Source organism: Lepidochelys kempii, chromosome 5, assembly GCF_965140265.1.
Source record: "Lepidochelys kempii isolate rLepKem1 chromosome 5, rLepKem1.hap2, whole genome shotgun sequence".
In the NCBI taxonomy this organism is placed as follows: Eukaryota; Metazoa; Chordata; order Testudines; family Cheloniidae; genus Lepidochelys; species Lepidochelys kempii.
Genome location: NC_133260.1, coordinates 15,756,262 through 15,782,633, shown reverse-complemented (window position 1 = coordinate 15,782,633; position 26,372 = coordinate 15,756,262). Strand labels below are relative to the sequence as shown.

Genomic DNA, 26,372 nt, shown 5'->3' with positions numbered 1-26,372 from the left:
AGTCAAGAAACAATACATCCACTGCTTTCCCTTCATCCACAGAACCAGTAATCTCATCATAGAAGGCGATTAGATTAGTCAGGCATGACCTTCCCTTGGTGAATCCATGCTGACTGTTCCTGATCACTTTCCTCTTATGTAAGTGCTTCAGGATTGATTCTTTGAGGACCTGCTCCATGATTTTTCCGGGGACTGAGGTGAGGCTGACTGGCCTGTAGTTCCCAGGATCCTCCTCCTTCCTTTTTTTAAAGATTGGCACTACATTAGCCTTTTTCCAGTCATCCGGGACTTCCTCCGTTTGCCACGAGTTTTCAAAGATAATGGCCAATGGCTCTGCAATCACAGCCGCCAATTCCTTTAGCATACATCTGATGAAGTGGGTTCTAGCCCACGAAAGCTTATGCCCAAATAAATTTGTTATTCTCTAAGGTGCAACAAGGACTCCTCGTTTGTTTTTTTTTAAATTACAAGGTCATAGGAATTGCAGTACTGCACTATAACAAATTTATTTAAATGCAGTAATTGTATTATACAAGCGGCAGGCCTCTATAGGCTCAGGGATTGTTATTGCTCATATAACTAAATGCTTCCTTTCTTCGTCTTCAGTGCCGAGCTAAAGCTGTTGGAAGAAGCCACCATCTCAATCTGCAAGTCTTTAGGTGAGAGAGATTATTTTGATGTCTTCACATATTTCTGTGTTTATCAACTTTTCTGATAAATCAGTGTTCATGTAAACTTCTATGTCTGTATTTATTTAATTTTGCTCATCTGCATTTCTATAATGAGATTTTTAAAATCATATTTATCTCCAAGTGGAAGATGAAAACACATTCTACTAATCTGTGTTGCTTAAATGTAATATTATCACGTTATTCTGGGTGTTGCCAACAGACGGAAGTGACTTGGGCATAGTTATTTTAGTAATTGAGCAGACTTCTTTTAAATAATGATTTTTAAAGCATTGCCCCTTTAGAAGTAGAAGATCAGTGGACAATATATAGAGTGTCAGTGGGCAAAGATGGAGTCTAGTGTGTGATACCTGTCATGTGGAGTTGACACTTGAATTAGAAGACGAGTGCATATTCTGCTTCTCATTCTGAATTTTAATTTGATTCCCTGGATGTTTTAAGTTTTAACTTGCAACGTTAACTCTGTTCTTTACACTATAGAAACTTCTAAAATATTGAAAGGGTAACAATGCTGATAGAGAGAGATTATGCAGGGAAGAACCAGGGATGGTAGAAGGGTGAGGAATGAAATGACATTGTCACAGTCAAAAAGAAAAGGATTACTTGTGGCACCTTAGAGACTAACCAATTTATTTGAGCATGAGCTTTCGTGAGCTGTAGCTCACGAAAGCTCATGCTCAAATAAATTGGTTAGTCTCTTAAGGTGCCACAAGTACTCCTTTTCTTTTTGCGAATACAGACTAACACGGCTGTTACTCTGAAACCTGTCACAGTCAGGCACACTTTCCTGATAGTGAGATCTATTGAGGTGTGGAATAGTCCCCTGAAAGAAACGCTGTGGGTCCGTTGTTTGGAATGTTTTAAATGTAGGTTGGAAAATGTAGTGTAGTGAACAATCTTGCAATATCAGAAACGTTGACAGGAGAATCTTGGAGGTTTTTGTCATCTTTAACTATAGACTGTTTAAAAAAAAAAACTAAAAAAAGTAGGCTTGTTGTGTGTGTGTGTGTTTATTTAAAAAAATACATAAAATGTGCAATGGAGAGTAATTCCCACTCTATATATCCTGTGTTTGAATTAATTATTCTAACTTAAATTACAAATGTACTCTAATCTTTTCAATCCCTCATCTAGTTGAGAACAATCCTCGAACAGGAAATCTTGGGGCATTGATTAAAGTTTTCCTTTCTAGAACCAAAGAGTTAAAAATTTCAGCGGAATGTCAAAAGTAAGTTGGCAGTGAAATGCCGGGTGTTCCCTTTTATGTTTTAAATGTTCATTTTGTTGATAGCGCTTGGGTAATGCAATGATGGCTGCTCCATAAATACCTTAATTGGCATGGTGAAAATTCAGGTTCTCTTAAAGTTTGTTTTTGTTTTTAAAAGATAAACTAATTTCAGAGGAACAAGTATCTTGTGTATTTCAAGCATTGGGAATGGAGCATAATATGTAAAGCTGTGCCATTACAGAAGAATAGAAATTTTCCATTTGCTTTACTGGTGTGAGTGGGTCTAAATGTTGCAACAAACATATGTTTATGTAACTTTGGATTAATCTCTTCCCTTCCCACTCTGCAGTCCTAGGCACTGCAGTCCCATTCCTTTCTGAGGGTGGGCATGACAGACAATAAAAATGCTACGCAAATACTCCTTTTTGCTAGGTTCATAGTCTGTGACTCAAAATTCCTTGGAGCATAAATAAAATTTAAGAGAACAAGTGATGCGCTAGGGATTTTGTTTCCCTTAAACTGTAGTAGCAGTGGCTCTGATGCCATGCTACTGGCTGCTTATTTTGCAAAATAAACATTTATTTTTCAACTTAAATGCTTTTTTAAGGCATAGTATAAACCATCTGATGATGCTTTTTAGCTAATCTAAATTTATTTTAAAATCAGTGCATTATTTCTAGAATACTTGAAACTCTGACCAGGCCAGAATAGAAAATGATATAAAATTCCACTGCTTTCAAATTGTATGATCAGATTGTCTTTCTAATCCTCTTCCCTCCCAGTGGGGGATGGAAATTTCAAGAGGTTATACTTTCAGAAGTATAGTTTTCCAAGAAACTTTCCAAAGATTTTTTTTTTTTTCCTGGAAACTTCTTTCCTGGCAGGGGAAGGAAGAGGAGTTTGCAGACATTTTGAGGCCAACTCCTCTTCTAATCTAGGGATCCATTGAGAAAGAATCTGTCTTATGTCCAGAGGAAAGAAGTCCTCCTTTTGGCTGCTGCTGTGTTGGCCCCTCAGCCCCTTGACAGCATGGCTTCAGCAGGAGCTGCATATATTGCTGTTGACAGGGTCCCCCTGCAGCTGGACATAGGGACCCAGAGGGACATAAAACAGTTCCCTGCTGGATTGCCTTCATGCCTAGAAATCTGGGGTTAAAGTTGTGAAGAGTAACTGGACTTACTGCTGTTGCTCCTGAAATCCACTGAGCATCTTCCACCTCGAGTGTCACCTGAGGAATATTTGTGCACGTAAAGGGATAAGATTGGGGATAAATTTCCATGCAGAAAGAATGAGATATTTGTAGAGGTCTCAATTCATTTGAGAAGATCTGCCCGATTGTAAGTAGGAGTGGGTCCCCAAACTTTTTACCTTGCACCTCCCCTTTCCCCTGTCCGTTCCCCCACCCCTGCTCCCCCTGGAGCTGGAGCCAGGAGTGGGAATGAGGGATATGGACAGGGATAAGGGGGCTGATGTTGGGGCCATAGCTGGGAGATGAACCTTGGCCAGGGGCTGAGCCGGCAGCTGGTGCCCTGAGCACAGGTGCCAGGGCCCAAGGCTGGAACCCCAGCCACGCTCTCCCAAACGTTCCTCCATGCCCCCCTGGGGGGGCGTGCCCCACAGATTGGGGACCTCTGGGATGTAGAGATTAAAAAAGATAATAGGGTAGCTAGTCAATTTCCTGAAGAGAATGGCACTTAATGGTAACTATGACGTTTTTAATAATAGTACTAAACTATATGTAGCAAGAAGGCTGCATCCTCTTGAAAAGAAGCGTTTGTTTAAATACATTTTCCTTGCTATTGAGTGTCCACACTTGAGACTTGCCTTTGCCTCATATGGGCTACAGAGACCTTTCCATTCACTGTTACACACAGGTGGTCATGACTATTGCTGAACATTAATAAGTAAAACATTATTGACTCTTGTTTACTTTTCTGTTTCCCTTCTAGCCATCTTTTTATTTGGCAGGCCCACAATGCGTTGTTCATTATTTGCTGTTTGTTAAAAGTGTTCATATGTCAGATGTCAGAAGAGGAACTGCAACTTCATTTTACTTATGAGGAGAGAATGCCAGGCTCATATGGTAGGTATTAAATATTGTCATGGAAACAAACAATGCCCCTGGGATGTGAATTTGTTGAAAAATGTTTTTTATTATTACTATAGCACCCAGTTCAGCTTCAAGTCCAAATGTCACTTTAAAATTTGAAATAGTAAAGTAATTATGCTATATACTGAGGTGTTCATCAGCCATGGAAAAACCAGATGGAGAAACTTTGAACCTGAGGAGATCCTGAAAGTGTGTCGGGTGGGATTTTCAAAAGCACTCAGCATGGGCTTACCTCTGCTCCCATTGCAGATGAAAGCTATCTGATCAGAAGACAGCATCATCCATATTTGTGCTCCATGAGCCCAACCCCAAAGTATAAGACCTGCCTAATCAGAGAACTAGGTTCCAAGCCTAGTAAAGGGGGAGAGAAGGGATGGGTGAAAGAGGAGACTCAGGGAGAAATATCATCTGCCTTGTTGAGTACAGGGAGATGGTGAGAACAAGAAAGTCGTTTGCAAATATACCTAGGATCAGCACTGTATATTGTGCTTCCATGGTAGGAAAAAATGATTTTATTGTCTCTCAGGAAATTGCATGTTGAGTAATTTGGGGGAATTTGAAAGCATTTGGTTTCTTAAACCAGCCACTCATCAAGTTCACTAACATCTAGAGATCTTTTTCCTTAATTGTTTGTGAGAAATGTGTATTTGATCCTCTTTGGTATTACTAATATGAAGCAAAAATGTTGTCCTGTAAGGGAATGTTCAGATCCATTATCTCTAATTTCTAGTGTCCTGCTGGATGCCTGCTGGCTTAATGGCAATGCTTTGGACTTTTATGTAAGACACCTGGGTTTGATTCCCACTGCTGATGGTTGTGCTCCCTAGTGTTTTAAATAATGCACCAACAAAACCTTAGTCCCCCTCTGCCCATGCGATGTGCTATGATTCTGCCAAGATCACAAGCTAAATAGAAATAATTCTTGTCGGGATTTGGAAGGAAAGCCTTCATCCGATGAAGTGAGCTGTAGTTCACGAAAGCTTATGCTCAGATAATTATGTTAGTCTCTAAGGTGCTACAAGTCCTCCTTTTCTTTTTGCGAATACAGACTAACACGGCTGCTACTCTGAAACCTCTAGGGATAGACACTCTGGTGTGTCCTTCAGACCACAGCTGCTGGAATCTATTCCTGCAGTTGTATCTGAAATTCCTCCTCATTGTCTGTGTATTCTATTTTTCATCTTTTTGATTTTTTTTTAAAGGAATGTACAATTTTATATGTAAAAGACAGAATTTCATAAAAAAAGAGCAGCCAAAGGGAATAAAGGGCTTTAATAATATATCAAGGGGAAAGAGCAGCACTATGGATACAGTAGAGCCATTAATAAATGATGCAGGTAAAATTCACTCATGGATAATGGAATACAACTATTAAAAAAAATAAAACTCTGACTCAACAAGAAAATACAGAAAAGTGAATTTAAGCTGAAAATTAGGAACAGCTTCCTCACATTGAAACCAGTTACAGTGTGTTTCTCAAATGCGGCCACCATGCCCGCATGCACCCACCAGAGGCTTTTCTTGCAGCCACAGCTTCCTGCGCAGTGATGGAGGAGAGGGGGGAAACAGTGGCCCCTCCCCTGGGGCTACCAGAAGGGATCTGGGGGCTGCCCTCCTCTGCAGCCACAAATGCCAGAGGAGCAGGCAGCTGATGTGAGTTCCCCACTTTCCCAGGGGTGGTGGGGCTCGGGCTTCTGGCTGCAGCCCTGGGGTGGCAGGTGCCAGGCTGCAGCCTCAGGGCTTCATGCTGCATCCCCACCTGGGAGCCCTGGGCTCACCCCTACCCCCATTGCCCCTGGCCCCCACTGCCTCCCTACCCACCTCTCCATCTGTGGCTTAATTTGTCCCCTGGCTTGCCGGGGCTCTGTAAGTCTGCTGTGAAAAACTATATTTGTATGTTTGTTAATATCACTTTTCACTGCCTCCCAGTTGGCTAGTAAGTCTGCTGTGAAAAGTTATACATACAAATATACATATATAATTTTTCACAGCAGCAGCCTTACTAGCTAGCAAGTCTTAAGAAAAAAGCAATCAATAAAGCAAAAGAAACAACAAAATAGACAAGAATGTGCAAAGCACATTATTTTGTTTCTATTCTGTTTAGGTCCAGTAAAGAATAGAGACAACTGTACATTATTTTTATTATTGAGTCTATAAAAAAACCTACATAAATAAATATAAATGATTTGGATATGTGCATATTTATTTGTTTTTCCTAAAGTTAATTAAGTATTTTAGGAAAAATTGTCAGAGTGGCCACCAAAAACTTTCTTGTGGGAACTTATAGAGACTGGAATAGTCTTCCAGTTAAGGTAATGGAAGCCCATTGCGTGGAGTGTTTAAATTTAAGATGGGCAAAAGACTGCACTGATAGGAAGCCGGGCTGCATGATCTTTTATACACAATCTCTTACAATTTTTCTGTGGTTCTGTTGAAAAAGTAATAATAGAGTCATAAATGCATTTCATAATGCAACAATTGGTGAGTGTAATGTAAATGTTGAGGCATTATTATTTATATAGCAGTCACAATGCATAAGTCGCATTGACAAATATCAGTTAACTGCCCCAGACCACTTAAAATGGAAATAATTTTCATTGCAGAAGTAAGGAAATGAAGAGCTGAGCTTACTTTAGCAACCTGAATTGTTATTCTCCTTATCACTTGCTGATATGTATTACAAAAAGTCTTTTAAAAACATGAACGCTGTGTATCCATTCCATTTACAATTATAAAAACATTCTTCATTATAATGCTTTATTTGCTGAAGACTGTTTTGAATAGTGTTGTCATTCTGAAATGAGACATTATTGTAGAGTGCACACACAAGGAGGCAGAGTGAAGGTTAGTGTGCAAACCTTGCCTCTCAATTTCCTGTCTTTACAATAAAGTTTTGGTTAAGGTTCTAATCATATGTGGCTTATTGAATAAAACTAATTACTTTGCTTTCTTCAGCATGGATGGCTGGTGTCAGAATTCTAATACAATACGTGTGGGTTGTGGAAAAAAGAACGCACAAGCATTTGAATATGGGCTTCCTTCAAACAGTCAGCCCAAGCAAGGGCATGTGTCTTGAAGACATAATAATTGTTTGTGCATAGACTAGTGAAAACCATTCATTAAAATCTATTTAACTCCTTGGCGCCTGCTGTTGCTCTGGGGAAACCAGACTTCTGGTGCCAAAAGATTAACAGCTACATATTGAAATGGTTTAATGTCTTTAAGCTGTGATGAGTAATCTCTAAGAATGAGGTCAGCTAGCTGATACATTAAACAAGCAGTGCCTGCTTACAATAAACTATCACTGCAGAGTGAATGTGGGCTTTCACCTGGTAAAGAAATGTTGCTGAGTTGTATCGTAACAACAGATGGGGAAATGCCAGCATTGTAACAACAGACAGGGAAATGCCACATGAGAAAAGTGACATTTAAGTGCTTTATTTTACAGTCAGAACCACAGTAATTTTTTTATTCTTAACAATGAGGGAATTCCATATTCTACAGTATTCAGAGTGACTAATATCACTGAGCTACGTCTGTACAGTAGATGTCTAGATATCTGTACAGTACTTACACAATATTTAGCACCATCTGACTAATTCATAAAGATATTTATGAAGTTTAAGTATAAGTTTGTGCATATGGACTAGTATAGACAAAGTTACTGAGCATTCATCTTAGATGAGCAGATTGTTAGTTGAATGCTATAAATTAAAAGGGTAGCTGTGTGTGGTCTGTTGGTTAGAGCAGGGGACCGGATTTCGGGAAATCTGGGTTCCTTTTCAACTCTGTCACTGCTTTGCTGTGGACTTGGGCCACTTACTTCTGTGCTTCAGTTTCCCCCTCTGTAAAATGGGATTATTTCTTACAAAACTCACTGGAATACTGGTTTATTTGAGGATCCTAAACAGTTTTACACAGTATTACGATTATGCATCTAATACTGTAGTAGGCTAATGGATTTTTACAGTCTGTAAATTTATGATATTGGAAAAATAAATGACTAAAGTGTCATCAAAAGAATACAATAAAAAAAAAAGCTGCTGTTTTTTGACCTAGTAAAGCAAAGAGGAAAAAATGTAATGAATTTAAGGTCCCTTGTATAACTATACTAACAGTAGCTTCCCAAAGTAATTTTTTTCATTCCTGGTACCTTAGAGTTCCCCCTAGTGTCACAAAGTATACGCTGATTTATTATTGCATTTTGTATTTGCTTATTTACCTAGCACTACATATGATGAACTGCTTTCTTATTAAAAAGAAACCATTTTGAACAGTTCTTACTGGCTTTTCAGCTGCTGCGCTAGGTTATTGGTATTTCTCCCTCTTTCAGGTGGCTGTGCGTTTGGGGAAACCTTATACATATTCTGAAATAAAGTACAAATAATATGTACATAAATGAAGACATTAGTTCCATATCTGGATTCTGAGGATGTTATCTGCTTTAGCTTTGTTATGGTTTATGAAGGACCTTTAGCATTACAGCCTGATGTACAGTTGGGCTTACTGTTATTCCTTATTGATTGTGCACAACACTAGATGGCCCACATCGACTTCTTCCATCCACAAACATAACTTTATTTAATCAGTAGAAATTATTGTTGTAAAGTTAATTGTAATCCACTTTCAAAGAATCACCTTCCATGGTCATTCAGAATAATCCATGCTTCCTGTGATTCCAGCCCTTCTCCTTATGTGTCATTCACCTTGAGGTTGAGAGAGCAGCTACCTTTTTTCAAGGTCACCTTGGCAAAATTCTTCCAAGGTCTCCTAAAAGCCGCCCTGTAAGTCACTATTGTGTACAGTCTGCTTTCCTACTCTCTCTCTCTCTCTTTTTTTTTTTTTTTTAGCATCTGTTCTGTAGTGTTTCTAGCCAGAGGCCCATATTTTAGTAAAAAGCACTCCTTGATTTTAATGTAGCTAACTTAGATACCTGGGATCTTGGCACAAACTGAGAACATAGCATTGCAGTACGCCATAGTCTTGCTATAATGAACTAAAACATTAACACCTGCTGCAAGATTTCTGCTCTTTCTAAAGGGAAAAGGTTGTACAATGTATTAGAATAATGATGTGTGGGAAAATATTGTTGCCATTGGGCACTCACTATCTTTTATAAATATGTAAGCATTTTGTGTTCGGCAGATCATTGAATGCACAGTTTTTGACAGCAAATTATTAGATAGAGTATAGTAGTGTCTCATCTGAAAGATGGTACCTACTCATTTTATGTATAGTGTGTGATCTATGCAAGCGAGTCCAGCTTGTGCTTTCTCAGCAGACTATATTTTAGGTTTAAAGAGCTTCATATTGTTGTATTTAGCATCAATTCAAGTGCCCAGTGGCAACTTTTGTGTTCCAAAGAGTGTATAAGAAGAAAGGCTGTTAGAAGAGCATACTGTTGCAATTACAGTACTCGGCTTATAATGAGGAAAGTTATAGAACCAAGCATAAGAGGGAAATTGAAACATAACAATGGCATTTGTCTCCCTTCTATGGCTAGACCACATAGGGTCGTCTTCTGCATTCAGAAATTTCTATCTAATGCACTTGGTTATTTAGTACAAGCAGAAGAGGTTCATGTTTTTAAGCCCAGAGGTCCTGGGTTCAATCTCTGCAGATGACCTAGTCACTGCTGTTATTACTTAATGTTTTGGTGACTGTAAAATTCAAGACTATATTGTATTTTAAGAGTAAAATGAAATAAATATTATCCATTAGTTTAATGAGATTCTGAACTCTGTTAATAATTTATTTTTCCTTTTGTTACCTGTGCCATGGTGTACTAGCCACTTCACATTCTACTTGGAATTAAATTCTAACACTGTGTAGAGGATTGGATGACTTGTGAACTAACAATGGGATAGTGAGTTTTTCATCTGTAGGGGTGAAATCTTGGCTCTATTGGAAGTCAGGTAAAAACTCCAGTTGACTTTAGTGGGGTCAGGGTATTCACCCTAGGTGGTTGTTTTCTGTCTGGCCTAGAATTTTGAGTGAAAGTAGTTGATATCAGGTGGCTGTCCAGCATCCTGTGGAAATGAGTTGACTTCATTTGTTCTTTGCTGACAGCAGGTAACCATATCTCAGAATCTTCTATCACATTTTTAGCTCCTTATTGTGAGTCTTAGCAGAGAAGCAGAGGACTGAACAGACACATCTGAACCTAGAGAGTTAATCTCTTGTCAATCAGACACATTAGTGAAGTTTTTGCTGCCTGTACCATGCTGTTTCTGTGGGTAGAAAGTTTATCTTCATGGCCTTCAATCCAGTGCCATTCATACACACAAAATTCACTTGAAATAGATATGTGATGGTTTGTCCCCCTTTAGGATGCCACCTGATGTGCTGAGATACCACTGAGCCTGTCTGTTACGTCAGCCTGGGTATCCTTTTTACCTGTCTTGCTGAGCCAAGAAATTCTATTAAGCCTCCTCCAGCGCACACACAAGGAGGGCCACACCAAACTGCAGAATAGAACAGACACTGAGATTAGTTCTGCGAAGGCTCAGCTTAAGGGACTTGTCTCCAGCACTCAGGTGTCCACTTCTCTTGGTGTGCAGACCCAAAGATATATTATGAAATCTGTCTCCTCCCTCAATGTGGAGGAAGGGATGCACAACCTCTTAACACCCCTGCCCCACCCCGAATTGTGAATTGTACAACTGGGGTTATATTATAAACAAGAAATAAGTTTATTAACTACAAAAGGTGAATTTTAAGTGACTATAAGAGATAACCAACGGAACAAAGCAGATAACTGAGCAAATAAAATGAAATATGCAAGCTAAGCTCAAGATACTTTAAGAAACAGGTTACAAAATGTAATTTCTCATCCTAGATATTGTCACAGGTAGATTACAGAAAGTCTTGAAAGGCAGCTGCACTGGCCTGCAGCTGGAGATTTTAGGTATTTCCACTCACAGACTGGATGTCCTCCCAGCCTGGGTTCAGTCCGTCTCCCCTCAGTTCACTTCTTGCTTTCAGGTGTTTTTTCAATGTCTCTTTGGGTGGGGAGGCAGAGGAGAACCACAATGATGTCACTTCCCTGCCTTAGATAGCTCTTGTGTGTGATGGGAACCCTTTGTCTCCCAGTGGAAGAACACTGGCATTCCAAGGGGTGGATCCAGTACCAGGTGACTCAGACCCATGTCTCTGCAGGCCTGTGGCAGCCATACTTGTAGGCTGTCTGGAGTGTCCATAGGAAGACTAAGCTCTTTCACAGTTCATTGCCTCTGCCGTTGGCCCATTAGCCCTGTCTGGCTTTTCCATTGTTGTATCTGAAGGGCTGGTTGGGGGTGACACCCAAAGTAACACATTTGAAATACAGATACATAGTTAATATTCCTAACTTCAGATACAGAAATGATATCTGCATACACATTGGATAATCACATTCAGTAAATCATAACCTTTCCAACAGTACCTTACAAGAGCCATCTTACCTAAAGTATATCTCAGTTATGTCAGATCCATATTATAAGCATATTTTCATAAAGAATATGGAAAGAAATGTCAGAATATGTACCAACATAACTGTAAATCCATGTAGCCCATTCCCTGACCTGCAGCAGAAACTCTTATTTTTTCTGTATCACCCAGTTACAGTTCATTGAGCTGCTAATCATAACTATAAAATATTACAGTAACTGCAGAAACCCCCCAAAACTGCTCATGGAATGTGACTGAGAATTTCAAGTGAAAAGGCAGGAAATTAAAAGCTACAGTTTCTCTGAAAACACACTTGATCTTTTGCATATGTAGTGTTTTCTGTTACTGCATATTTCCATGCAAACAAGTGTTTAATGGAAAAAACACAGCAGCTATATTTACTACAGCCATTTGATGAGTACAGAAACTTTCATTAATCACATAGTGGAACTTAAACATTGAAATTGCCAGTGTGGAATCATGAATCAAGAAAATGCAGCCTGATGAAACTGTGTCAATTAAAGTAGATCAGACTGTGACCCAGAGAATAGCAGCTTTTCTGGGGGTCTTTTTTATAGTAAACCAAATGGAAACACCTTCTCTTTTCCCCTCCTCCCAGAGCATCAACAAAACACAGATTACTTTTAAAAAGAGCCATGGAAAATTGTCTCTCTTCTTGCAGACCTTACCCATCAGGTTGACAACGTGGCTGATTTTTGCTTCATTTTATATTTACATTTTTGCATATAGGGGATTTTAAAGAAGTAATGTAATGATTTAGTCCTATTTCACAAGTGGTTTGGAAATACTTATTTTATTACTTGTTTTTAGATTTTCATCTAGGACTGCTGGAGGGGGAAGCCTATGAGCTCTGGGCAGCAGCAGAGAAGCAGGCAGCAGCAGGAAGTGAGGCTGCCTCCTGATTAGCTTCCTCACCAGTGACCTTCAGGCTGCAGCTAGCAGAGGCTATGGTTTCTCCTGTGTGAGCTGCCTCAGACTTCACATGCTGCTGCCAGTGTAGGGACAAGAAAGTTGCTCTACAAGGCGGCAGACACTCAGTGTGCATGCATACAGCTGGGAACAGACAGGGCAAGTAGCCCAAGGAAATGACTAACCAGTCAGACACATGCCCAGTTGCCCAGCAGCTCAGGTTGAGTGTCAGTTCTACTACAACATGCCCGCTCCCTGTTGATGCATGCATGTGTGATCAGTAGCAAAGAAACTTCTTGGATTGGTTGATTGAGTCACACCACATATTTTCAAAATTGCAGCCATCATTTAGTGGAGCTGAGTTAGTGGAGGTTTTCCAGGTTTGCAGCCATCATTTAGTGGAGCTGAGTTAGTGGAGGTTTTCCAGGTTTGCAGCCATCATTTAGTGGAGCTGAGTTAGTGGAGGTTTTCCAGGTCCAGGAAGACAGTGCTAAATATTAATAAAAGTGATTTGGGCCATATCTTTGTATGTAGTATAACAAGTGTAGGCTAATGCTTTCCTTGACTTGTCCACTGTTAATTTCAACCTCACAGGTACTGTAGAGATGATGTGAGTTAGTGACTATGTAGGGACCGGGCACGATGGAGTTGTAATCTGGGCTCTGTCATTGACTGGTTCTGCACTAGATTTGTCTTCCCAAAATTTTCCACCATTGCTACCACTCGTAGTAACAAACAGTAGGGGCACTAATGCACACCATCAACCAGCTGTTGTTGCAGCTCAGATCAAGTGTAGAAAGCACAGTGGTTAAAATCATGATGGCTGCCAGTGCTTTGTCTACCTAGAGCAGTGGCTCTCATCCTTTCCAGGCTACTGTACCCCTTGCAGGAGTCTGATTTGTCTAGCATACCCCAAGTTTCACCTCACTTAAAAACTACTTGCTTGCCAAATCAGGCCTAAAAATACAAAAGTGTCCCAGCACACTATTACTGAAAAATGGCTTGCTTTCTCATTTTTACCATATAGTTATAAAAGAAATCAATTGGAATATAAATATTGTACTTACATTTCAGTATATGGTATATAGAGCAGTATAAACAAATCATTGAATGAAATTTGTTTGCACTGACTTTGCTAGTGCTTTTTATGTAGCCTGTTATAAAACTAGACAAATATCTAGATGAGTTGATGTACCCCTGGAAGACCTCTGCGTACCCCAGGGATACACGTACCCCTGGTTGAGAATCGCTGTGTCTCTTTCTATGTCTGCAACTGGTGGAGCTGCACCAGTATTAGCAACAGTACGGCACACTAAGAAAAATGCCTAGTTGGCTTTGGGCAAGTCGTTTAGCCTCTCCAGTGTCTGTTTTTGCCATCTGCATCATGGGTGGTTTAGAAAATATTAAATGCTAAGTATTATTCCTATCACAAAATCCTATAAATAAAATAACCCATGTTTTGAAGAATTTACATAGCTGGTTAGTTAAATGGTGTTTAAGCCTTACCTCTGAATTTTCTGTCTCTGTGTTATTGTTTATTACTTTAGCATGGTTACTAAGACTAGATGACGTACCTCTGATTTCCCTCCATGCAAATTGGTTCGAATGTTATCTGGATTCACTTATCCCCTGTATGATTCGAGAGGGTACATCTCTCCTTTAATCAAGCATCTAATCTGTTAATATGAATGAGTAGGGTGTGTATTGTGTCTATCTTACTATTGAAAAAACATTGTTTATGAAAATACCTAGTTTTCCATTTTTATAGCTCTCTCTCACGTTATAGATTTGGCATGCATCCGTTTCATTGTCTTGGCAAGACAAAAATTAAACAAGAATGCATATGTCCCAGTCTGGAAAAGGATACATAAATTGTTTTAACAGAGTGCCATTGGTTACAGTAATTAACTAAAAAGGGATAACTTCTTGCATAATACATGAACATGCTAGAGGCAGATGTTTATCCTTTATGCTCAGTGGACATCTTCATGTTCTGTACATTTATAATAGTTCAAATCACATTCAACTCTACCCTAACAAAATGTGTTTACTATATGATGGAAAGATTCTTCTGACGTGCCCTTGATTTTATTTTTATTTCCAATTGCTAGGAAGAATTTTTAGAATACTTTGTAAGTTTTGGTCAGTTTATCAATTTTGCAGTGTTAGCATTTCCAACATTCAAAAAGTTAGGTAATTCCAAACTGAAACTTATCTTAGATTACATTACCTAGGGTTCATTTTTGGCTGTGGTTTTAAGTCCAAGGTTAAGTATGCTCATTTACTAATCCTGGTTTGTTGCTAACAGGAGCTACATTGTGTTACTCGTGGGGGATTCTATATAAAGGAAACCATGTTTCCGTAATAAAAAACGGATTTCCTTTAGAATGTGCAGTTCACTAGGTGACAATTTTAATGTGTTTTTAATAAACCAGTTGTGGAAAGAAATAATTTTGCTTTATTGTGAGTAGTCCTTATAGTGTGCTGCTTTAAACTGAGCCCTGAAATTAGGAGCAAACTCAGGTTAAACAGAATAGCACGAGTACTACTATACAGCGCTACCATAATTTGATTACGTTGAGCTTGTTGTAAGACATGTTTAATTGAACATATGAAGTACACCAATGTTTGGGAATTTTTTAATGCTCTGCTGCCCTTTATCTGATAGGCTGAAGGACAAGATTTGCCTGCTGTGAAGCATTATAAATAGAAAAATGAGAGTAAATTATGTTCCAAAGTATCTTTCTCTAATATGAAATGTTAAATTAAACACAGACACACCCTGCTGACTCAAGAATACATCTGAAACTTGCTTAGAGCTGTGACATTTTAATCTCCAAGGGTTTGTAATTGAGTTTTGCTCCATAAGAGAATTTTTTTTAAATTATGTTGTATGAATGTAAAACATTGGTGCTCTTATTAATTAGAAATACCTGGAATTCTTTTAAGAGACATTTTTTGAAGCACCAAGTGTGAGGTGAGTATTTTATATCTTGCCCTGGATGCATTTATGAGTTAAACAGTGAAGAACTCTTGTTCTAGCAAATAAAACCCTATTGGATTTCTTTGGAAGAGAATAATTCTTGATGGGCTCTGGCAGAGGCCTTGTTCTTAAAATGTGCTAAGCTTTGCACTAAATAAATACAGTTTTCCTTAAAAAGGGTTAAGTGATAATAAACTGGAGATTGAATTGCTTAAGTCTCCTAATGTAAAATGTGGACTGAATTCCTTTTGGAGGGAAGGCTATGATTTGGGATGATGAATAGTATGCATAGAGAAGTGTCCCTTCTGTTCTCCTGTCTAGAATTTATTAAAAAGATGCGAACTAACCTGTTCCTTTGGGCATTGTGGGCCTGTCATAAATGTAAAGGGAAGGGTAAACCCCTTTAAAATCCCTCCTGGCCAGAGGAAAAATCCTCTCACCTGTAAAGGGTTAAGAAGCTAAAGGTAACCTCGCTGGCACCTGACCAAAATGACCAATGAGGAGACAAGATACTTTCAAAAGCTGGGAGGAGGGAGAGAAACAAAGGGTCTGTGTGTCTGTTGGTATGCTGCTTTGCCGGGGATAGAACAGGAATGGAATCTTAGAACTTTTAGTAAGTAATCTAGCTAGGTATGTGTTAGATTATGATTTCTTTAAATGGCTGAGAAAAGAATTGTGCTGAATAGAATGACTATTTCTGTCTGTGTGTCTTTTTTGTAACTTAAAGTTTTGCCTAGAGGGATTCTCTGTGTTTTGAATCTAATTACCCTGTAAGGTACCCACCATCCTGATTTTACAGGGCTGATTCCTTTACTCCTATTTACTTCTATTTCTATTAAAAGTCGTCTTGTAAGAAACTGAATGCTTTTTCATTGTTCTCAGATCCAAGGGTTTGGGTCTGTGGTCACCTAGGGAAATTGGTGAGGATTTTTACCAAACCTTTCCCAGGAAGTGGGGTGCAAGGGTTGGGAGGATTTTGGGGGGAAAGACCTGTCCAAACTACGTTTCCCAGTAAACCCAGTTAGAGTTTGGTGGTGGCAGTGGTGAGAGAGAGTGGTGGTGGCAAGGACAAAGGATAAAATTAATTTGTACCTTGGGGAAGTTTTAACCTAAGCTGGTAAAAGTAAGCTTAGGAGGTTTTCATGCAGGTCCCCACATCTGTACCCTAGAGTTCAGAGTGGGGGAGGAACCTTGACAGGGCCTGTTCTGCATCTCTATTGTTAAATCAGCTAAACAAATAAACTTCTTCAGAAATGTGGTCAGTGATTAAACCAGCTAAATTGTGTTGGCTCTTCCCCAGCTGCCTCATCTAGAGGGAAACTGGATTAAAAGTGCCTCCTTAGACTGGAGATCCTCAGCTAGTATAAATCGTCATAGCTCCATTGAAGCTCTCTCCTGCCGACAAACAATGGCTACATTGCATGCCTTTTAGCGGCATGGCTGTTGCGGCACAGCGTGTCGCTAAAAGGTGCATAGTGTAGACAAAGCCTTAGAGTGATGGGAGAACCTTCAGTTTAGGGGGTTTTAGTTTTGGACCATGATGTGATCTTACTCTGTTCATTTTTATTTATATGTAATCTTTTTTTACATGCATCCAGAGCATTTAATCAAATAAAAATAAATATATACAATTATGTAACTGGAATCCTTGAAAGTCCTTTGCCCCTCCTTGTTCTCTATGTATAACTGGGTCTATCACCTTACATTTTAACTGGAGACTATGAATCCTAAGGATCTACATTATGCATCTACTGTTTGGCACTCCTACGCCCACTCTCCATATTGTGGCAAAGCGCCATGATAGCCAGCTTTCCCTTCTTGTGGTTCTGCTGACTGCGTAAGGATACTTCATGGTTTATTGCATAGTAGGCTTGTGGGAGACTGTAACGGGTACTCTTTTGCTGCTCTGGTGCCTCCTAGTGGCCCATATGGGGATTAGCTTGCCGCATGGTCCGACGCTCCTTCCTTATTCAGCTTGTTGTCCCACTCACTTGCTCCATGGTGTCTCTCATGCTCCCAAAGGTGCAGCACTTTCCTCTTTGTGGCTTAGCCTTCTAGCCAAGTCACATTGAAGTTGCCCTCCCTTCCGGGGTATTATCAAAGTCTTCTTCCAAACTGTCCCTGGCAGTCCCCAGATCGGCTGCCCCTAGCATGCCACTCCCCCAGTGTAGAGGAACCTGGGCCCATCCTCTACACCGGGTTCCAGTACCGGAACCCTCCACACAGAAGCTTGGGTCTCTGTTATGCCCGCCCTTGCTGCTCCTTGACTGGACTGCTTCCTACTCTGCCTATTACAGGCTCCTACTCTCTCCTCTTGAATCAGGGAGTGTGACTGTTTCTCCCCAGGTGAGCTTCATTCCTAGTTAAGCCTCATTTGCATCCTAGCTCTGCTCTAGATGCAGCCTCTGGCTAATTGGCCTCTGTTGCCTCAATTAACCCCTCCAGGGTTAGTGTACGGTGGATGCCACATCAAAGAGACACAGTATTTGTTGGTTTGCTGCCAGGGTCCAAGTGTTTGGTTTGTTACGGTAAACGACTGTACAAACTTGCCATGGCAGTACTGGCTTGCCTTATGGGGTCACTGTGAGGTCAAATTAGCCACCCCTCCCCCAATATTGATAAATAAGCGTTTACAAAACTTAAGTCAAAAGGCTTATAAACCAGAATTCCCTCCGTTGTGTGCAGTCCTAACATTGTATTGCGCTAGTGCAAAAAACATGAAAGCAAAATAGTCTTGATTTATAATTCCCAGAAAACAGATATTGTAAGGCCAATGCACCTTTGCCATAAAATTAAAATACAGTTGCCTAAAAAGGTTCACCAAGCAGATACTCCTTACCTTTAAACTAGAAAATATATTAACCAGAGATTAAATCAAACCTGAATTAATATCCACAAACACCAACCTTCATCAGAATCCTCAACACCAAAAGCCCATAGGAGGTGATGGATCTTTTAACATGCCCTGAAGGGCCATTGAGATTCAAAGGGGAGAAATGACTAGTAATTGATGGTTCACAAGAAAAAGTGAAACTGACCACTCATCTTAATCACCCAAACTGAGTGAAATCAAACCGTTAGTAAGAGGTGGATGTTTCAGCACTCAGGAGTCAGGTTGACTGGACATAATTTTTAATTAGCTCAGGCTTTTAGTGTTCTTTGGCTCAGGGACAGTCTTAATTCTTGGTTTGTTCAGGGCCTAGCATAATGACATCCTGGTCCATGACTGAAACTCATGCGAACTACAATAATACACATAAATAACAACTAGTTGCCACTGAGGCCTAGTTTGCCCACAGGTTTTGTACCATTGATATCAGTTAGGGATGTGATCTTTCTACTGAAATACTTGTACCAGTACAGCTCCTGGTGTAGATGCAATTATCAGTATAAATATAAAGGTTCCTTATACCACAATAGCTTATTAACCTTCCCTACAGAAATAACCGTATTGGTATAAGGCACCTTTATTCAAACATAACTGTGGCCAGACTAGGGGAGACTGGGAGTTGTACATCTTTGAGTGCACCAGCATGGTTAGTGTGTAGACAAGGCACCAAGTGCTTTGAGCTTAACAGTGATATTGGCATACTCCCTCTCACATTAACATTATATCATTTTATTTGCCTGGTTGCTCCCATGCTAGTAATTTGATACCTAACTTTAAAAAGTTTCAGTATGAGTTGAATCTGTAGTTTCTTTTCATATGTTTGAAATTCCAGAGACAAAGTGTGTCCTTTTATTCTGTTTCAGGAGTGGAATGTGAAGACCTTATAGAAGAGTTGCTGTGTTGCCTCATTCAGCTCATTGTTGAAATTCCCCTTCTGTAAGTGCTTTTGACAGGGATTTCTGTTTGAAACTTGGGATTTGTACTCTGTGGAGGGAATGTGTTCCTCATAATTTCCAAGTTTACTGTGCAAAAAAGAATGATTTTATTTGAGCATTAGCCAATTGCAAGATCATCATGTCTCATATAAATAGTGATATATTGTCCTCTGGATCTGATCTAAGTATTTTACTGCCCTAGATAAACTGCAGGCATGCAGCCCTCCTCAGTCCATCTGTTCTGCCCTGTCCCATTTTACTTGGTAGTTTCATTTCTGACCCTGCACAGTACCTCTGGGAGTACACAGAAAGCACAGCTACTACATTCTGAAAAGGTGCTATGTGCTTGGGAACAGCGGCACTCACTGTTATGGTGCGGACAGGGGTGAGACTCGGCATCATTCCCCTTCAGGCGAAGACGGCTGTTACTATAGGTGCTAACCTGAAACTCCTGCGTGACAGAATTGTAATTGTGCCTGCCTGCAGCACAGGGACACAACAATGTGTGAGAGAACGGCTTCTTGCCTCCTGCACTTATGCAGGGTTCTGGGTTTTTAAATTAAAAATTATGTTGCTCTTTTTAATCTAAAAGGTAATGGTGATAAGCTCTATTTCCAAACTACAGTTGAATTGAAATCTGAATAATAAAGAAATTATTGGGCAGACTGTTTCTACAGATCTCCAGAAATCCAACAGATTTGGTACCATGTTTATGTGATACTGCATTTTCACAGTTTCTACCATGTAAAAAATGTACATTGATTACCTGTTCATCTGGGAGATGTGCCTGGAAACATTCTTCACTAGGGGCTGTCTTTTTGTTCTGTGTTTGTACAGTGCCTAGCACAATGGGGTACTAGTCCAGGACTGGGACTTCTAGGCACTAGGATAATACAAATAATAGGTTCTTTATCTTCTAACCTCATTTTTATGGAATGGTACTTGCTTTCTTTTATTTGAAATAATGTGTTCCCCACACCAGTCTCTCTTAATTTTAAACTTCATTTCTCCAGTATAAATTTTAACAAGGCAGCTTTGGTCAACATTAACTTTTCATGTGTGTGATCACCTGGTAGCTTGTGCCTAAAATACGTATTGCCCAAACTGAAATGTAGTCAATTCTGAAAGAACTTCAGTGGAATCCATGTTTCTAACTTTTCTCAGATTATCTGTTGCTGTATGCATTTCACTTCATTGTTGCAGACTCGGGGCTCGTCTCTACTACTGGGTCGACCTAAGTTACACTACTCGAGCTACGTGAATAACATAGCTGGAGTCGACTTACCCCGCTGTCTTCACTATGCAGAGTTGATGTGAGGCGCTCGCCTGTTGACTTCCCTTACTCTTCTCTGAGAGCTGGAGTACTGGGCTCGACCAGAGAGCGCTCTACCATCGATTTAGCGGGTATTCACTAGGTCCGCTAAATCGATCCCTGCTGCAGTGTCGATCTCCCGATAGTGGAGACCAGCCCTCAGTGTTTACATTGCTAATTGTGCTTCTGATTGGAAAGCTGACAAATCTGTTTGCTTATTTATCTGTTTGATAAAGATACAACTGTTTTTGAAATATTGTGCTCATTAAATAGAATTCTGTCAGCGTTACACCAGTGTTTTGGGCTGTCACTGTTTCATGAATTAATGGTATGATTTAGAGTGTCAGTCTGCAGAGCAAAGAGGCATTGTCAATGCTTCCTGAAACTGTTACACTTTTTGTTCAGAACAAATTAGAGGAAATACTAAGAGGTGAAAGGGCTGAGACACATGGAGGCATTCATAAGTCCTGTATCTTTTTGTTGGAAGGCAGTCCACTATCATATACTGTGTGGAGCCCAATGTCATATATTCTGTCATTCTAGTTGTAAACATATTCTACAGCCAAAGTTGACTTAACCCTTTTCAACAGTTGGACCCTAGTGTCAGCGTCTCCACCTTTTCTGTGAATATACCTGTTCGGTATAGTAGTAGTTGTTGAAAGCCACAATCACACCAGCAGCAATATAGGAAGAAACATGTAGTGGGTTGATGGAGTCTTTACATACTTTAAAAAAAACACTTAGCTCTGTGGGAATAGGGTTGCCAGGTGTCTGGTTTCAACTGGAATACCTGGTCGAAAAGGGACCCTGGCAGCTCTGGTCAGCATTGCTGACTGGGCCGTTAAAGGTCCGGTTGGTGTGGGGCTGGCAGATTCCCTACCCAGCTCCATGCGGCTCCCGGAAAGCAGCTGGCATGTCCCTCTGGCTCCTAGGCATAGGGGTGGCTACAAGGGAAACCGCAATCACTCTGCAGCTCCCATTGGCTGGGAACTGCGGCCAGTGGGAGCTGCGGGGGCAGTGCACAGAGACACCTGGCCACGCCTCTGCCTAGGATCCAGAGAGACATGCTGGCTACTTCCTGGGAGCTGCCTGAGGTAAGCGCTGCCTGGAGCCTGCACCCCTCGCCCCCTCCCACACCCAAACTCCCTTCCGGCATCCGCACCCCCTCCTGCACCCCTGTCCCAGCCCAGAGTCCCCTCCTGCACCCTGAACCACTCATTTCTGGCCCCACCCCAGAGCCCACTCCCCCAGCCTAGAGCTTGTACTCCCTTCCACACCCCAACCCCCTGCCTCAGCCTGGAGCTCCCACACTCTGAACTCCTTGGCCTTACCCCCTAACCCCCTCCTGAACCCCAGACCTCTCATCCCCAGCCCCGCCCCAGAGCCCACAACCCCAGCTGGAGCCTCATTCCTCTGCTGCACCCCAACCCCCTGCCCCAGCCCAGAGCCCCCTCCTGCACCCTGCACCCCTCATTTATGGCCCCACCCCAGAGCCTGCACCCCCAGCCTAGAGCCCATACTCCCTCCCACACCCCAACCCCCTCCTCAGCCCAGACCCCCTCCCACACTCCGAACCCTTTGGCCAAACCCCAGAGCCCACACCCCCAGCTGGAGCCCTCACCTCCTCCTGCACCCCAAGCCCAGAGCCCCCTCCTGCACCCTGAACCCCTCATTTCTGGCCCCACCCTGGAGCCTGCACCCCCTCCCATACCCCAACTCCCTGCTCCAAGCTGGTGAAAATGAGATAGTGAAGGTGGGGGAGAGCGAGCGATGGAGTGAGTGGGAGGAGGGCCTCGGAGAAGGGGTGGGTCAGGGGCAGGACCTTGGGGAAGGGGTGGGGCAGCCGGAAGGTTGTTCGGTTTTGTGTGATTAGAAAGTTGGCAACATTGTGGGAAACATTATAGTTTAGTTTCTCTTTAGCTATATCTTCACTGCAATTAAAAATCAGTGACTGGGCCAAGTCAGCTGACTTGGCTCGCAGTGCTGTTTAATAGAGGTGTAGATGTTTGAGCTCTGGGACCCTCCCACCTCACAGGAGACTGGAGTCACGGCTCCAGGCTGAGCTCAAATGTCTACACTGCAGTTAAACAGCCCCTTAGCCTAAGTCCCATGAGCTCGAGTCAGCTGGCATGAGCCAACTGCAGGTGTCTAATTGGAATATAAACTTACATTCTTTATGTTTGTACTCTTGACTCTGTGAGTAATACACATGCAAAATATTTATATAGATCACAGGTTCTCAAACTTTTTTTGCTGAGACCCCCCACACCTTAAAAATATTTCAGGTGGTGGCAACCCCCTGCCCCCATACCATGCCACCCTTACTTTGCCACTGCTAGTGGTGGCGCTGCCTTTAGAGCTGGGCACCCAGCCAGCAGCTGCTGCTCTCCGGCCGCCCAGCTCTGAAGGCAGTGCAGATGTAAGGGTGGCAATGCCGCCCTACAATAGCCTTGTGACCCCCTTGTGGTCAGGACCTACTATTTGAAATGCTGAGCTAGATTTTTTTTTTTTTAGCCAAAATATTCCTAAGGTAGTATGTTAAGATGCTGATAGTTTTGACACATCTTAAGTACAAATATGGATACTTAAGAAAACGTTCATTTTGCTTACCTTTAACAATGTAAAACTGCTCCAGCCAGCAAGTTCTTTTGCGGGTCATTTGGTGGAGGGGACTACATGGAAAACTGCTCCCTCTAGTACACAATAAAAAAAAATCCTCATTGAGGATTTGCTCTTAGTTTAGTCTTTTCAAATTCAACTGTTGCTGAAGGTTGTCTTCCTAGTAGCTATAACATCATCCAGAGAGGGCTCAGAACTGCAAACTCTGTTGTGCTGTTTTTCAGAAAGATGTGGTACCGTTGAAAGGTGTTTTTTTTTTTTTTTTTTTGGATTATGGTAACTTCAGATTTTTATCCAGCTCATCAAGTTCTTTGGCAGTTAAATTTTTCTCTACCTGCAAGTCAGATTTACCAAATCAATTTTTTCCTTATTTTGGGCATAAAAGGTGTTTAATTATTGCCTTGACAGAAATAAGTCTAGAAAATCCACAAATTTGTATGTGAATTTTGGAAGGTCAAGCCGTTTCAGTACAGAGGTTGTCTAAATCGACTAAGTTACATGTTCAGACTTAATGTGACTTGCCTGGCTTTCCAATAGCAGAGGACTTGGGGCCCATTCCACTACAAGGTGGGCAGCTTCTGCAACTTGTATTATTAGTGTCTCTGTAGTTGTGGTCTGTAAACCTGCTCTTGGATTTGAAGTCTCACTTCCATAGACCATCAGTATTCCAATGGGGAGTTCAGATTGGAAGCTCTGCTTAGTAGAGTATCCATTAGTAGTCATCAGTATACCTCCAGAGGACTGTCACTGCTAGCTGTTGCCCTACTCGGGGGTTCTGAATAGGCAATTTCATGAAGAAAAGGTTACTTACCAGTAACTGCTCTCTGAATATATCCCTTCTTTAGATCCTTACTTATACTGCATTCCTCCCCTTAGTAAAAGGTTTTAATGACCTGTCTTGGAGAAGTTGACGGATAGTTATATAGTAGCCTCCTTGTGTCCAGAATGCAGAACGGGAGTAACATTTTCATGTCCCCCAGCTGCTTTACTACTTAAATGGTTCTATGGCTCTCCTGGCAGGACATTTGACTCCTACAGAGGCAGTACATTCCACGCAGTTACTGGAAAGTAACTGTTTTCTCTGTGACTGCATTTCAGTGTGTTATTGCAAATTATCTCTTGGAGAACACATTATTCAGTAGAGAACCAGCCTGTTGTGAATGGAGCTGTTCAAACTCCATTACAGAGCGGAGAGAATACTTGAATTACAGACCATGGTGAAATTATTATTGTAAGATAAACTGAGGAAGACTTCTTCACAGAGGTTCAATCTCAGGTATCCCAGAGAGCTTCAGTTTGAATCGGATGTAGATGACTGAACAGACACTCTGGGGGCATGTAGGAGAGGAGTCTGAAAATTGCAATGGACAGCATAGCCTCCCAATTTTTTGGATCTATTTATTTGTTTAGAAAGTTTTTACAGGTTTACAAATCATTGCCATGTATCGGTCAGAGACAAAAAGATAATCATTAGAACCGTGAGCTTTTGTTTAGAGAAATGTTATACAATAATATAATCATCAGAGCTCTCTACTTAAGGTGTTATCTACTTATAGAGTGAGCCTCTTTAAGCTACAAGAATGTGATGTTTCTGGTGATTTTAGTAAATTGAGTGAAACTTCTGATTACACATTTATCAAACCAACCATATCTATCAAATGTAAATATTCAAAAACATTGGAGAGTTGTGCTGGGTTTTGGTGCAGGCAAATGTACTGAGCATTGAGTAAATGGTAACAAATATCTATTTGTCCTCTATTTTGGTGGATACATAATTGGTATTTTAATTTTTCCATAACTTACTATAGTTTTATTAACCATTCCTCTATGACTGGACTTTTTCCAGTAGTCTAGCAGCTGCTAGCAGATAAGAGATGAATTCTCTGTTTCTTTTTGTGTGACCATTTGTACCAGGAAGCCCCAAGAGGATTAGAAAAAGATCATTTGGAATAGATAGCCAACAGTTTGTAATATTTGGTTATGAATTGCATTCCAATACTCTCTCTAATAACTGGACGTCCACCATACATACATGGAATCTCCTCCTTCACAACAGTTTCTCCAGCGTTTATCCCCCTTAAATCTATATATATACATTTTAACGTGACTAGTATGAAGTACCATTGAAACAGTATCTTAAAAACATTTTCTGTGATCACGCTACAGATTGAGGTTGCTGGTCTTCTTTGCCACATAAAATCCCATTCCTCTGGGGTAATTTGTCTATGCAGATCCTTTTTCTAGGGTGTTACATATGACCATTTTTTGTTAAGAAATTTGTATGCAAATATTGATATGAATTAGTTCTTTTGTTTCCTAATTGACCGGACACCACCGCTTCTATTAAAGTTAGCTTTCTGTATAAAACAACTTTCTAGAAAGTTAAGAGCCATAATGCCTAACTTAAAGATACTGACACCATGGTAGGAGTGGGCCAGTTAAAGTTAATTTTGATTTCTAAATAATTTAGAAAAGCTTTTTTTCAGCCTAGCCTAGTATTAATAACATATGTGCTCCAGCAAAAGACAAAACAGAAATCTAGAACAACCTCCTACTCTCAAGTATACAAACACCTCCCACAAAATGTAAATGAAGAAACAAAATGTCTTGAGCCTTGTCTGGAAAGGATCCAGAGACGTATTCTGGGATATATGATGGGAGAACATTTCAGTGTTGTAGCCATGGATGGAGGAAGCCCCATTTTCTTGAAATTAGTGTCTACCTGAGGACTGCTTGCTGCCCGGTGCCTCATCATGGAAGTTGCCATCAGCTGGGTTGGAGCAGGTGGCATATGGATCATATGACAGCAGCCTATATTATTTAAGGCTTACTAATGAGACCTTGAATTACCCTTGCTGAATAACAGGCAGCCAGTGTCATTCACAAAATGCTAAGTGGAAAAGCTTTTAACATATAAAACTTTTAATTTTAAAACATGAATATGGCCTAAAGAACATTATTGCTCTTTAAAAATCAGCATTGTGTAATCCCAGTAAGAGACAAGTTATTGTTCAACGCTGTTTGATTTATGGATGCCTCAGGTGTGTTGCAGATACTGGTCTTCCTTTGGTGGTCTTGTTACTATGCGCACCCAAAGGTGTGCATTAACAAGTATTACTACACTGGCCATTGTATAGTACTGCTTAAATATGTCATCCAATATGCTTTGTGTAGCAACTGTTACTAACATTTTGTTGTAAGATGGAGTTCCAAAAATGTTAAATTATAGAGGCATCTTTCAGCAGCTT

At 40.7% G+C, this 26,372-nt stretch overlaps 1 protein-coding gene and 1 long non-coding RNA gene across 6 annotated transcripts in view; one reads left to right on the top strand and one right to left on the bottom strand.

Annotated features, from left to right (window-relative positions):
* DYM (dymeclin) overlaps positions 1 to 26,372 on the top strand; it is a 389,955-nt gene that overhangs the window by 63,632 nt on the left and 299,951 nt on the right. For all 5 annotated transcript variants that reach the window (XM_073343511.1, XM_073343514.1, XM_073343512.1 and 2 more), the window contains 4 exons: positions 607 to 659; positions 1,824 to 1,917; positions 3,867 to 4,000; positions 19,122 to 19,194. In XM_073343511.1, coding sequence (XP_073199612.1) covers positions 607 to 659; positions 1,824 to 1,917; positions 3,867 to 4,000; positions 19,122 to 19,194 — 354 coding nt within the window. The remainder of the gene's footprint in view (positions 1 to 606; positions 660 to 1,823; positions 1,918 to 3,866; positions 4,001 to 19,121; positions 19,195 to 26,372) is intronic.
* LOC140911130 (uncharacterized) lies at positions 10,741 to 24,088 on the bottom strand. Its single transcript, XR_012158840.1, has 4 exons — positions 23,936 to 24,088; positions 23,116 to 23,198; positions 19,960 to 20,076; positions 10,741 to 11,312 (listed from the first exon to the last, which is right to left on the bottom strand). It is a non-coding gene; the product is annotated as an uncharacterized lncRNA (long non-coding RNA).